The sequence below is a fragment of the Malaya genurostris genome, chromosome 2, assembly GCF_030247185.1.
Source record: "Malaya genurostris strain Urasoe2022 chromosome 2, Malgen_1.1, whole genome shotgun sequence".
In the NCBI taxonomy this organism is placed as follows: domain Eukaryota; kingdom Metazoa; phylum Arthropoda; class Insecta; order Diptera; family Culicidae; genus Malaya; species Malaya genurostris.
The window spans coordinates 344,984,916-344,998,747 of record NC_080571.1 but is presented as its reverse complement, the minus strand read 5'-3'; the positions used below and the strand labels follow the sequence as shown (position 1 = coordinate 344,998,747).

General features: G+C 37.4%; 3 protein-coding genes across 3 annotated transcripts; 1 reads left to right on the top strand and 2 right to left on the bottom strand.

Moving 5' to 3' along the window:
- Nucleotides 1–2,826: 2,826 nt before the first annotated feature.
- On the top strand, nt 2,827–4,032 carry LOC131431943 (pyroglutamyl-peptidase 1). Its single transcript, XM_058597923.1, has 3 exons — nt 2,827–3,131; nt 3,219–3,486; nt 3,544–4,032. Exons 2-3 carry the CDS (start codon nt 3,286–3,288, stop codon nt 3,946–3,948), a joined length of 606 nt encoding a protein of 201 aa, XP_058453906.1. The 5' UTR covers nt 2,827–3,131; nt 3,219–3,285; the 3' UTR covers nt 3,949–4,032.
- On the bottom strand, nt 3,986–6,043 carry LOC131431942 (uncharacterized). The gene is made up of 3 exons (XM_058597921.1): nt 5,086–6,043; nt 4,205–5,027; nt 3,986–4,139 (listed from the first exon to the last, which is right to left on the bottom strand). The coding sequence occupies exons 1-3, from the start codon at nt 5,922–5,924 to the stop codon at nt 4,029–4,031; spliced, it is 1,773 nt and encodes a 590-aa protein (XP_058453904.1). The 5' UTR covers nt 5,925–6,043; the 3' UTR covers nt 3,986–4,028.
- Nucleotides 6,044–10,795: 4,752 nt separating this feature from the next.
- LOC131428041 (dolichyl-diphosphooligosaccharide--protein glycosyltransferase subunit DAD1) lies at nt 10,796–11,381 on the bottom strand. Its single transcript, XM_058591679.1, has 2 exons — nt 11,045–11,381; nt 10,796–10,977 (listed from the first exon to the last, which is right to left on the bottom strand). Exons 1-2 carry the CDS (start codon nt 11,250–11,252, stop codon nt 10,847–10,849), a joined length of 339 nt encoding a protein of 112 aa, XP_058447662.1. The 5' UTR covers nt 11,253–11,381; the 3' UTR covers nt 10,796–10,846.
- Between the last annotated feature and the right edge of the window lie 2,451 nt (nt 11,382–13,832).

Sequence of the window (13,832 nt, the reverse complement as noted above, 5' to 3'; positions counted from 1 at the left end):
AATTTCCGTCTAGCTTCGGAGAAAAGTTTCATTAGGAATGATTTCTTCTTCCATGTTATTGATTGTCTTTCAGGATTATAAAATGAATGATAAAAATAAACCATTGCGCAAATCCGTTTATATTACAAAGTTAATAACAGAGATAACATATATCGGTATATTGAATACATAGTAAAAAACACTTGATATTAATATTTCAAACAGCAAATTAATATTTTTCTCGGTAGCCGGCTGCCCAGATCAACTAATATAACCAATTAATAATTTCAATAAATAATTAAAATAATAAAGCGGAAATAATAAAGAATCAAGACGCGCGTGAAAACTGTTGACCTTTGTTTGGTGATTTAAAATGATTTTATAATAACTGTTTAGAATATTTCAATGCAATGAATCAACTTTTTTGTCTAAATCCTATTCGCTCGTTTATTTTGTATCACGTAGTTTCATTTATAAAAACGTGCTTAATCCACCTAGCAGTGAGATGATACCTTTTTTTTATCAATCCGCATGTGTTTTTTTGCATGACTAAAAAAACGCGAAAGGTAGATGCATAAACGAGTGACTGCAGTCTCGACAGCCGGCTCTCCGGAGTTTTGTCAATTTCGGAGATTGACTGTTTCGTGCATTATATTGCCAGCACAAAGTAACACATAAAACCATAATACTTAAAAACATTCTTGGTAGCCGGCTACCCAGAGCAATAAACACATGATAACATTATTAAAACATTTACTAACAAAGTATCCTCTCCTTTGATGCATGTGGGAATGCAGAGGATTCCTCGGTTCTTAGTAGCAACATGCATCGAACTAACAATCCTTTTCCTCCCAAGTAGATCTGCATTCGGACGTGGCCGGCGTCGGTATTGATCAGCATGCATGGTTCAATACAGTTTGCACAGTGTGAAACAATGTGTTATTCCCAAACATGTTACTTCAAAAAATCATTTTGCAATCTCAATTGGTCCAGATCAATAACGGAGTAGCAACACACGGGCGGTCTCTAATGCTAATGCTAATGCTAATGCTAAAATTAGGTATGTAATATAACATAAACATAACTGACCAAGTCAGCATCTTTAACAAATTGCGTCAATAGCAGAATTCATGTTTTTTTTTACAAATAATAAAATGGCGATGTTATTCATGTTTGAAATATCAATCACTGAATAGTTTGCATTAATCGCTCGCCAGTTGTTGTTAGATGTCCGATTCCGTGCAAGTTGTATGATACAAAAATATAAAACTGCTTGTCTGTCGGCTGTATATCGGCATTTAATACGAAAAATATTCAATTAACACTTGAAAACATTTCCTTAAATCTGGCCCCAACATAATTGAATGCTGCTTCCACGATATTGTAGCACTAGAGCCTATGTCTAAAAAAAACCCCTTCACATAGACGAGAGGAACATTACTTTTGGTTGGGTATGCATCTTCCGGCTGTAAACAAAATACGTAAACAAATACGTTACAAAATACTCATTAAAACAAAAAAATATGATTACCTTTATCCATTTTATGAATCCTTTTAACAAATTTTCTTTCGCAGGATTCTCATCACGAGCTCTCCTAGCCTCCCGACTTGGGATCTACTGACGAATGATGAAAAGCGTTCGCAGAAAATCTATTAAAGAAATATTAATACGTGTATGGCGATCGGCAATATTTAAATATATTATATATACTTACCATCTTTAATGTGCTGGCCCAGGCCTTCGACATATCCCGGAATAAGGTGACGACAGAAAAAAAAGATATGGTGTCGTCTATAAAAAATTATCAGGTACAAAAAGAAGTTTTAAACAGCAAGCATGCTTACCAAGCATTTGCATTGCTTCTGCATCACAATCACCAATGGTGTTTAAGATTTTATCCATTTAGAAAATTTTGAAATCCAACTTGCAAAATGGCGGGTTCAACACAAGCACTTAACTTCACATCTGATACATATTTATACAAGTTTACAACGATTCGGCAAAATAAGAACGAACATTCCGCAAAATAAAAATACTAGCTGTAGGCTCAGCATTTATTTCACGGAACAATTTGACAGCAGCAAATACAATCTAGTTAGCTGATCAAATCAGTACAAAAATGACATTGTACAGTAATCTTTCGAACAAGTGCTGAATTCTTGTTTTTCTATTAGCTGAATACAGTTTAAATATTCCAAAAAGCATACTGTTCCGCAAAATACTAGTTTTGATGGATGGACCAGCACTTAATTTTACCGAACTTCGAATAAGCAATTAAGTGTGTACATTGAAAAAAATATTTCGAACCTATTACTTACACATATTTCCATTTAACAATCTCGCCAAATCAGCTGGTACATCTGGGCCCTTAATACCGGTATCACGGTGAAAACCAAGTGAAGTGATTGTGACCCTTATTATCGGTATCACTTCACGGTGAAAATCGAGTGAAGTGAGTTTAGGTCCTCAGTACGGCAAAGTAATTATTTGGATGAACTTGATGTCATAATAAACATCACGCCACCAACATTTTGTTGAAAAAAATAGTTTTTTCCACCACAGTGATCACTTCACTATACGTGATACTGGTAATAGGTGGAAACAAGTGAAGTGACATGTAAGTGAAGTGAATGTGAAAGTGGAAGTGAGAACGGTAACAAGGGCCCTGGTAAATTATATCTGGACTGAAACAAGATTTAGAGTGTTTATTGCCAATTCTATACCGGTTTTTGAATGCCCCTAGTATTTTTTATGGTAACGGCCAGTAAGCCATCTGTCAACATTTACATCGAAGAAAGATTCTGCATGATTCGGTACTCGCTTGAGAGTCAGTCACAACAGAAATCGAAAATTTAATGTTTTCTCTTTCGTTTGGTGTTAAAAGCAACACTCGTTCATTGTTCATCGTTCGGCAGAAATCAAACATCAAAAGGAAACGCTGGCTAAACCGTCTGACAGACACTTTCGGTTGGAACGATTACATCTTTGGTAAGCGAGTGCAAGCGGGTTTCTTTAAACTATAGCCCCGGTGAATTATGCCCTTTTCACATATTGCCACCGATTTGTGTTTATGGACTTTTTTTTACTCACTTTTGTTTATTTCTTCTTCGCTTAGTCTATAGTATTAGTGCCGAAGTCATTAGTTAAAATGGTAAATTAATTTTAGAATGTTACCCAAGAATCAAGAAACGAGTAGAACATTTAGCTAATGTACTTAAGTTCTGTAAATTCTATTCAGGCTTCATGAACATTGAGTTTAAAACAACAGTAGTGAAAGCTAAACCGTAGGAGGATTGACATTCGTCATGTCAAAGGTCATCTTCGTGACAGGATTTGGCCCATTTGCAGGCCACGAAGAACGCAATGCCAGCTGGGAGGCTGTGAAACTGCTTCCCGATTCATACCAACATCAGCATGGAAAATACATCATGAAAAAATTGCAGATTCCCGTCACTTATGAAGCGGTGGATGCGGCAGTGCCAAAAATATGGAGTCAAAATCCAACGGTAAAGAATTATCTCTTATGATAGTCGATCGGTAATGATTCGGTTATCTATTTAAAGCTGGTGATTCATGTTGGAGTTCACGGACGCATAGAAACTATCAATCTGGAGAAGTGTGCGTACACATCTGGATACTGTCGACCGGATTTCGCCAACAAATGCTTACCGTGCGATAAGATAACACTGAAAAACAACGACCAGTGCTCGGTTTTAAAGACGAATTTAGACGTGGAAGCTATTGCCGGTGAGCTCAATAAGGTTGCCAATTGCTGCTGTTCCAAAGAAGTGGGCAGTTATCTGTGCGGCTACATCTACCTCAAATCACTAGATATCAACCCAGATCGAACACTGTTTATACACGTACCGGACGTAAATCGACCGTACAGCTCCGAGCAGACGAAAGATGTTATCTTTCAAGTGCTGGATCAGTGCATGAAACAACTTGAAAAGAATGACAAACTCTAAGTGTGAAATTTTCGACAGAAATGATTATGTTTTAACATTTGTAGATGGTAATCACTTTTAACAAATAAAAGATATTTTTATTAACCTGTACGTCGTTTCGGTATCTTAGCTTTAGTTGCCGTAACGTTAACAATCGCCTCTTCTAATGCTTGCTCCAATTGCTCGTTTGATTCTATCCGAAGGTTATTAATCTACAAAAACACAAAAACTCATGAGCAGGACATTTCTATCAATTTTGAGAATGCATAGAACGTACCATAACTGCATCGCAACCAAGATTTCCGAGCAAACGTGTTTTCAAATTCATCAATCCTGTCGGCGTCTGCTTATCCGAAAGGCAGTTTTCTTGTTCCAACACATCCAAGTTTATGTGCCTACCGTCCTGCATGGTCAGCAGTAGTCCAGCGATGTTCAAAGATTTAATCGGCAAATTATACTGCACTTCTGTGATTTGCAGTTTTGACCTTAAACTTTCCAAACAGGATTTTACCCGTTGAAGTCCTTCGCGTTTTTTGATTAAATAATCGGGTGCCGGCCGATCTAGAGCAGCAGCATTCACTCTTGGTAATCTGGAAATAATTTTAAATGCCTCTGGTCGCTCAATTTCGGCACACGCCAACAATAAATCCCGTCTGGATTCAATCTTCACTTTGTTTTTCATAAAGTGCTGCATAAAGTGGCGATCGCCGTATATCGCAGAAAGCAAATCGATCGATGGGTAATCCATAATCCACAAGCAGAGGCAGATATCGACAACAGTGTCTGGAATATGACGGACCTCTCCGTTGTCCATTTTACGGAAGATTATGTTCAAAAGATCGCTCGGTTCAATTCCAATGTTCGCCAGAGGAATTGATAAATTCGAACAACTCCAAAGGAACGTGGATAAATCTTTTGCTCGAAAACTGGGCGAATTGTGTTCGGGTGACGAAGCTATTTCCGTTTCTATGCGATTTGCACACTGTTCCAGAAAGTTCTGATTAAGAGAATCTTCTTTTATTGAACTGTCTGCGATGTACGCAAACAAATGGGAAAGTTCGCGAAATTCTAACCCACTAGCTTCGGTTTGGATGACACTCCTAAAAGAAACGAAATATGAATGACCTATTGAATGCTTCATGGTACAGGAAAAATTACCTTATTTTCTTGACAATTGACTCCGATCGTATCCGGTTCATTCGAGCACACTTCACCAATGTAACCAATAAGTCATGATCGTTCCCTTCGAACCCTGAAATCTCGTTCACCAATCGCTCCAGGAAACGTTCGTTTGCTATTCTAACGCTTGTTTGAAAGCTTGCATTGGCCAAAATCACAAAATCTATCAGTTCCAAACGGTCCAGAAATTCATCCACATATTCCGTTAAAAACTGCTCCATAAGTCTAGTACCCGTCGAATTTTTCTTCCACAAGCCCATAAAAAACACAATAGTCATAAAATCCTTTTCGTTCACATTTTGCTTGAACAATTCGATCATCCGTGGTATAATTAAACGGTAGGACTTCAATCGAACAGTCTTATTTCTGAGCAGGTACATGTAACCGTGCAGAATGCGGGATAGTTCGTTAAAGTTACATTGCTCGGTGCGAGTCTCCGTTTCATCATCCAGACTATTGACGACATCGGCATACAACCGGTAGTCTGTTTTACCCTGGATATCTGCGGTCAAGCATATCAGTTTACTCAAATCATGACTCGAGATTGCCTGCAATTGTGCGAGAAACTGATCGGGCCGGTATACGGGATAGAACGACGAAAATTTGAAATCATATCGGGTTGGATCCGTCCAATCCCGTTTGGTAAGGGCAATATGACGCGAGAAACGGTGAATCAATGTGCCACTACCGGCGAAAGATGAATCGAACTGGAAATCCTTCGGCTGAAACGTGCTGTACATCGTTGACAGTTGTATCGAACCGTACCGCATGGCATTTGGTGTGCCGATGCGGAGCACCGTGTTCACAAGTTTCAGCATCGTCACAGATTATGTATGATTTCCACTCAATTTTTTTCGGGATCAATTGCACAACATATTAAACAAAAAACTGGACGTGAATAAACTGTTTACAAATGCATTCCACGTGACTTTGACATTTTGTGGAATCCCAAGTGGCCAATTTCGAGCAAATATCAGTTGTCTAACTACACGGTGCCTGAAAAGTACTTATTAATAGAAATCAATTAACAGAACCTTAAATATATTTCAAATTGGAATACTAAATCCCATCATATCCACAAAGAGTAGCGTTTTCTAGTCTATAATCGGTTTTGTTTTCTAGTCTATAATCGGTTGAAATATCTAATAACCGTATTTTTATGATGTGAACACGTCTTACTTCACTACGGGGATCCTTTTCAAAATTTGCCCTGTGGAAGGATGGGTAGAACGTAATCGTGAATATCTCGAGTAGTATCAGACGCAACAACATAATTCACATGTAATCAGCAATCTATGATAATTGTTTTAGGTGTCAGATAACCACAAATAACTCAAAAATTGGATTTATCAAATTTTTGGTCAAAAATCGATCATTTCGTGTTGTGCTCTCATATAGATAAATACCGATTTTCAGTTTTGTATTTGTATAGATATTGTACAGATTGATTTTTCCGCCAATCTGAAATTTTGGAAAAAAATAGTTGGCAGCTCTGGTTGTGCTTTACACGAAACTAGACGTCGTGGAGAGGACCTTCTACCAACAGCAGTAAAAAACCCTTATTAATCCACCTAGTGTGATAATGCCTTTCTCTTGCTTCGAAACAATCTCATGGAAATATTTTTTACCTTTTAATTCAATAAATAATTTGTGGGATTTAGAAAAAATCTAAAAATTTGTCTATGGTGATTTTCAAACGATTATTTTCACACCTTAACCGCCGGGTAGCACCCCTTACCCATATCCGATTTAGCTTAAATTTTACAAGGGGACTTTTTCCGAGGTGCCTAAACTTTTGAGCCCTACCGATCTACGAAATTGGAAGTGACCCCTGTAAAGTTTTCTCAATTATATGAAATGATAAGCACGTCTGTTCAAGTTTGAGGTTCACCAGAAAGTGAATTCTTTTTATTCGCTATCTTCGTTCGCAGTATACTCATTTAATGTTCGAAAACAAAACAATCAATAAAGAGGTGGGAGTACAAGATGTACTCGAGAGGGTGGACACATCAGCCCCAAAATACTGGCACCCTTTTATATACATTAGAGCAGTGAAAAACAACGCGTTTTTTCGGTTACGTCACTTATACTATCATATCTCCCGAACCAGAAGTCGCAGTCATTTATTCTTCGAACTTGATCACTCCGACATCTCCGAGGCTCTGCTTGATAATCCGTTTTCCAGCAGTTCTAATACCTTTCTATAAGCGGCCTTTACAAATTGAGAATGTCATTACTTAGTATTTTTGGTTCGATCACAGATTTTTTAAAAAATAACATTGCCACCTTGGTCTGTAAATCTGCAGATTTCGTATAAAGTGCTGCAGACATTGTTTGTTGCAGACTTTTTTTTTGCAGGCTTTTGAAAATCGAGTTTTTCGCAGACTTTCGTCAAATTTTACAGACTTTTGAAATTACCGCGACGTTTTTTTTGCTCGCCAAGTCAGTTTAGCGTATGATACTTTATAAGTGTGACAATATATCAACCTATGAGAACGACTTTTGATATTCAGAAGAGTGAAGAGTTTTAGTTTTATTCGTATTCACGTCATCCAGTTATGTCCTTGACATTACCAACCCACTCTACATGTTCGATCTGGAATTTTTATTTCATACTTGAAAGTTTCTTGTGATTACTTAAAATCTCCTCAATAACTCGCATGTATGAACACCGATAATTTTGACTATTTCCTCCCACAATCAACACAGATTTCAGTCTTCTCGAAACCGAAAATCTCGGTGAATGGAAATTGCCTGTAGTGCGTAGAGTAATCAAAAGATTAGGCTTCGTTTCTCGAGCCGGAAGCTACATAACCCCTTAATATTTTTTGTACAGGCATGTGGTCAGTTGATGCTAGTATGTGATCAGCGATTTGAATGCATTACATTCAGTTTCGAAGATTATTGAACAAAATTTGCGATACTACAAAATGATTTCATAAAACATGACCCATAAAAAATCAAAACATTTTTGTGAATTTCATAACTATTTTTTAAATCTCTAAAGTAAGTCTTGAAGAACTTCGTCTAAGTTCAAATACAGAATAATATTCAGAGTAACAAACCTTGTTCAATTGTATTTCATACACATCTTTTACGTCTAGATGCATCCGAAAGTCAAGTTTCAGGCTTTTGTTTTTTGTCATTATTTTCCACTGCGTCGGATGAGATGCGAACACGTTCGAAACAATTTGTTAACAGACGTTCGCTGGGAACTTCCGCCGAGTGTCATATACCATTCGACTCAGTTCGTCGAGTACGCAAAATGTTTGTGTGTGTATGTGTGTATGTAACTTTTTTTGCACTAACTTTTCTCGGAGATGGCTAAACCAATTTTCACAAAAATATTATTTGGATCCGACTTCCGGTTTCGGAATTATGGGGTAAAATGTGCGAAAAATTGTGAAAATAAGCTTGAGCTTGAGCGACCACCCCTGGTTGCTACTCCGTTACTGATCGGGATTAGCTGAAATTGTACAGGGAGTTTTAAGATGATGCGACCTGGGACTGGTAAATCATCCTTCAATGTACATCTTCTGGCAATTCCAGAACTCATTGATCAGTACCGGTGCCGGCCAGACCCGAACGTAGATCGTCTAAGGAATGGGAAGGGATGTTAGCAAGGATGGCCTCTATCGTATCAATGAACGTTCGCTGGCAACTCTTCACCGATTGAATCAGTGCCATCAAAGAGAGTTGGAAATCATCGCAACAACAAAAAACCCGGCTTGGCTCATTTAACATAGAATCGACACCAGTGCGAGAGCGAATTTCTCTCGATGACATTTCTGAGAATCAAAGGTTAGCACGCTGCTGTGGGGATCCTCTCTGAAGCAACAAACGGTTGCTTATTCTCGTTTCGCGATCCGATTCTATACAGGCAGTTGATAATTGGGATAGAATCATTTTACTATTGCCGCTTATTCTAACTATGTGCATATAATCTTTGTATAAGTTGTGTCTATGAAAATGTATGTGAATGCTCCACACAAGGGTTTTGAAATATTGCAACCTAGTATGAGAATCATCAAGTCGAATCATCGATTCGATTTTCTGCGATAATTGTCAACTTGCGATTCTCTCTTGGTAAATTCCACACAGCGGCGATCATTATCAGACTGCAATTTTTTTAAAGGGCCGAGAAATACTCAGAGTATGAAGTGGAGCGAAGGAATGTAGAAAAATTTTCTCGCGGTTCATGCATTGAGAGACTCGAGTTCTTGTAGCATCTTCTACCGGATGGAAAATGTTGTATACAATATAGATAGCAATATAGCAGCTTCTGTGAAATTTTCGGCAATCACCAACACTGGATGTTAGTCCAACTTTTGTTGTTAATAGAGGCCGTATATACTACTGCGCACTCCACAAGTGTCACGGGAGAAGGATATTTGTTAGTAAAAATTTCAGTATTGGTATTATTCGCGCGCGACTCAATATGTTTCGGTTTCAAGATGCTCGGATGCACCACTGAACTCACTGACTTCCCGAGTGAATGTTTCAACAATATCATGTATTGAAGTCCCAGGAAGTCTTGATTCACAGCTCTTATTCTAGGACACTTAGAAAAAATTGGCAATATTATCGCGTAAAGAATAAAAACTTCCCTATTTTTGATAAATGAAATTACGTGATACAAAATAAACGAGTGAATAGGATTTAGACAAAACAGTTGTTTCATTGCATTGACATATTCTAAATAGTTGCTATAAAATCATTTTAAATCAACAGACCTCACGCGCGTTCTGATCCTTTATTATTTCCACTTTATTATTTTAATTTAATAAAATTATTAATTGGTTATATTGGTTGATCTGGGCAGCCGGCTACCGAGAAAAATATTAATTTATTGTTTGAAATATTAATATCAAGTGTTTTTTTACTACGTATTCAATATACCGATATATGTTATCTCTGTTATTAACGTTGTAATATCAAAGGATTTGCGCATTAGTTGATTTTTATCATTCAAAACATGGAATGGAATAAGAAAACATTCCAAATAAAACTTTTCTCCGAAGCTACACGGAAATTGATAGGTTGAATGAAGAGATAATTTAGTAAAATAGAGTAATCCGAAGTGAAACATTGAAAATATCTAATAACTGAAAGAAAAAAGAAACTCCTGCAATGGTCGTCTTTTACGACATGGAAGCAGGAACCCAGTGGATCTATTCTTGGTTCATTTTTTTCCGCCGGATTCCACACATCTAGGCTGCTAATGTCCGGAGAGAGCTAATAGATACTATCAATCTCCTAGTGGACCCCAGCCCCTGTGCAAAAAATTGTGAAAATAAGTGCACTAACTTTTCTCGGAGATGGCTGAACCAATTTTCACAAACATAGGTTCAAATGAATGGTCCAGTGGTCCCATACGTAATTCCTGAATTTCATTCGGATCCGGAAACATAGGGTAAAAATTTTATACCATGACTGAAAAGAGCGAAAAACCGTGAAGTTTTCTAAATCGGCCTCTAATCTTCTCCAATTGATAGTTTTTATGAGTAGACGGTCAAACAAACCGATTTCGATTATTCTTTTAGGAATCGAAGCAAATTATTTCGAAGAATACCACAGTATTATATATGATAATATGATTGATATGAGAAAGGCATCATTACACCACTAAGTGGGTTAAAACAGGTTTTTTCGTTTTGGACTGTTCGGATAGGTGAAATCAAATATTCAATTCAAATTAGACATTCCACATCACTGTACTGTAAATGTTATAGATACAAATTTAACCGATAAAGTTGACCACAACCAGATGTAGTACAATGTGCGCAAAAATAAAATCAGCGAATCCACGTTCAGGCGATATTCCTAGAAATTGAGACTTGTTTTGTGGATTTGACTGCAATCGTAAGCATACTGAAAAAGCAAGATTGAATGAACACTGATTTCAGAGTGTCGATCGGAATGAAAAAACTCAACTTACCACCCAAAACGAAGCAGCTCACCGTGCTGATGAATCCGGCCAGAAACGAGTTAAACGGGAATGTTCCAACTAGGCAACAGTAAACAAACTGTGTAATGCCGGTCAGCAAAATATATAGCAGATAGGCGTCGACTATTTTTAGCTTCTTGGGTGTGTTGCTGATATATTCATCATAGAACTTAACTAGCACGCTTTTAATGTTAGTCATTTCGCTTACAATTCAGAATTTTTTGCTGGGAATATAATGAGTATTAGCGAAAATTTTCGAAAAGCTTGAAATTATTCTAGACGGAAATCCACTTCACGACGAAGCAGACAACAAGACACGTATGATCGATTTTTTTGACGTGCATTTTACATGCTTCGAAAACAGGGCTGTGCAAAACCAGTGAATGAGAATCACAGTGGAGGCTTGATTTTCCGGACTTCGAGATTTTTGAGACTTTCATACGTTTTTTGTGTCAACCGGGAATAAATTCGAGGGGGACGACAGATCTGGTTTTTTCAAATAAAATACAAAAAGTCAATGGAAAGCGAAAAAACTACATCTATCCAAACATCTAGATCGATCCGTTTGAAAGCGTTTCTAACCGTGTAAAAGAAAGTCAAAGAACATATGATCTCTTAAAAAGTTTCTGTTACTGGTCTTGACATTCACTGAGCGTCAACATTGATTCGTCAACAGATTGGTAAATGAAACATTGAAAATTTGTTCTCTTAGTAGCTGGGAGCATGAAGATGGAATATATTTCAATTTGTTGTAGCCCTTTGAAGGTTTACCCGAAGATATCTCAGATATCGCAGACGTTAAAAAAATCAGACAATGGAACGTCTCTACAAGAGAAACTCTACAGTGTACGATGTAGATGAAATTCGGAATAATTTTTGGTTCGAGTTGAATATAGAAATTGTGGAAAACGACGCAGATATTAAACGTGAATGGCCAACATTTCGACAGGATATGGCAGATAATCCGAAGCATACGCTCTCGGTGTGTGGGTTCGCTTTGCACCAGAATATAACAAAACTGATTTTACAGGACGATAGTTCACAACTCTCCGAACTGTCTGCATCTGGCATCTTCATGTGACATTTGCAACTTTCAGGTTTCATGGCCTATTACGATACATCATATCTCCATGATTATGTTTTTAACCAGCAAAAATCCAAGAAAAGACGATCGATCCATATTCAACCGTTACTATGTGTAGCAAAGAGAAGGAAAGTGTGCATAATCGTATGCAGCGTGAAAAAGCCTAATCGAAGCGAAGTGCAGTTTTTTAGTGTCGTCCCCCTCGAATAAATTAACATATTCTTTTAAAATGAATTTCTGCTGAACTATGACAAAAAGAGTACACATTTTACCATCATATGCTGCTTGTCCCCAAAAATTTTCAATGATTTTGCGTTCTATATACTAATGGCAAGTCATCATTTACTTCAAAGATATATTATGAATGACTAAGTGCTTTAGCGGATTATTCTTGATTATTTGTAATAGTAAACGCAATCAGAAGTTATATCTTTCGTCTGATGTTTATATCAATATCGGCATTATTCCTCAGAAATTTCATTTTAATGTGAATATTGACAGGATTTTCCTGACAGTGAATTACTGGAAACGCTTGGTTACTAGAAGAGGTTAAGATTAAAAGACGGAAATTAGAATGCGGCCCGATTGTAGCGATATCGGCCTGGTCGTAGTGGTGGGATCGGATAATTCTGCATCATCAACCATGTCAACCTAATACTATGTTCACATCTGCAGAAAATAACATGTTTTAACGATAGTAATATAAAGTTAAAACCTAAGATTATGTCACACTAAGATTATGTTATACGCATGACATATTACTTGGTATTGAGTTTGTTTATAAACAAACCGCAAAAATGCCTACGTCGCAGGTAGGAAAGAAAAAAGTATTTTGACAACATCCGAAAAATAAGAAATAAGCTAAGTACTTCTCCTAGCTATGAAGGATATTATCGTTTCACGCTTATTGCCAACGTTTCGAATATTTTTGTGCAGCAAATGATCAAAAAAGTCATCTTATTACTCCAAAACAAAAGTGGTTGTACCAGTCTGCGTTGCCAGGTCGTTTTTCCAAAAATCTGTATTCGGCGCAAAAATCTATCTGTACCATATCGGTATCAGAGTCCCAGAATTTATACATAAAATTATAAATACAAGATATTTATCAAAATCGATATTATCCCCTTCAAAGCACTCCGCATCGACAGCAATACACTTATGCCAGCGCTTGATCCAATCCTCGAAACATTTTTTTATATTCAGTTTTCGGTATGGTCATCAGAGCCATCAGCGATTTTTTCATAATGTCATCTTCGGCGCTGAAACACGTTCCATGAGTCGACGGAAAAGGTTTATGAGTCGACCGAATAGGAAAAAGTCGTAGGTAGCCAAATCAGGTGAATTCGGTGATTGCTGAATGGTATTCGTTTCGTTTTTAGCCAAATGTTCATGGGTAACGATGGCATTGTGTGACGTGCTAGATCCACGAGTTGTTTGGCCACAAATCTGTTTTTTTCTGCGAACTGCTTCACGCTAACGACTCATAACATTCAAATAATATTTCTTGTTGACGGTCTGGCCTTGTGGAAGGTATTCATGATACACAACACCCTTGTAATTAATGAAAACTGAGCATTGCCAACCGCTTCACTCCTCATCATTCACAGACTTACGGCCACTTTTGAAACGTTCGTGCCCCTGATAAATGACTGTTTTCTTCAGAGTATCGTTGCCGAAACACTTCTCTTAAATTTG

Excerpts from the sequence above, each read along its gene's own strand:
- LOC131428041 (XM_058591679.1), bottom strand. The coding sequence starts at position 11,252 with ATGACTAACATTAAAAGCGTGCTAGTTAAGTTCTATGATGAATATATC. Across the intron at positions 10,978-11,044 it reads GAGCTGCTTCGTTTTGGGTG|TATGCTTACGATTGCAGTCA; the intron begins GTAAGTTGAGTT and ends TTGCTTTTTCAG.
- LOC131431943 (XM_058597923.1), top strand. The coding sequence starts at position 3,286 with ATGTCAAAGGTCATCTTCGTGACAGGATTTGGCCCATTTGCAGGCCAC. Across the intron at positions 3,487-3,543 it reads TATGGAGTCAAAATCCAACG|CTGGTGATTCATGTTGGAGT; the intron begins GTAAAGAATTAT and ends ATCTATTTAAAG.
- LOC131431942 (XM_058597921.1), bottom strand. The coding sequence starts at position 5,924 with ATGCTGAAACTTGTGAACACGGTGCTCCGCATCGGCACACCAAATGCC. Across the intron at positions 5,028-5,085 it reads TCAATTGTCAAGAAAATAAG|GAGTGTCATCCAAACCGAAG; the intron begins GTAATTTTTCCT and ends CGTTTCTTTTAG. Across the intron at positions 4,140-4,204 it reads TTGGTTGCGATGCAGTTATG|ATTAATAACCTTCGGATAGA; the intron begins GTACGTTCTATG and ends GTGTTTTTGTAG.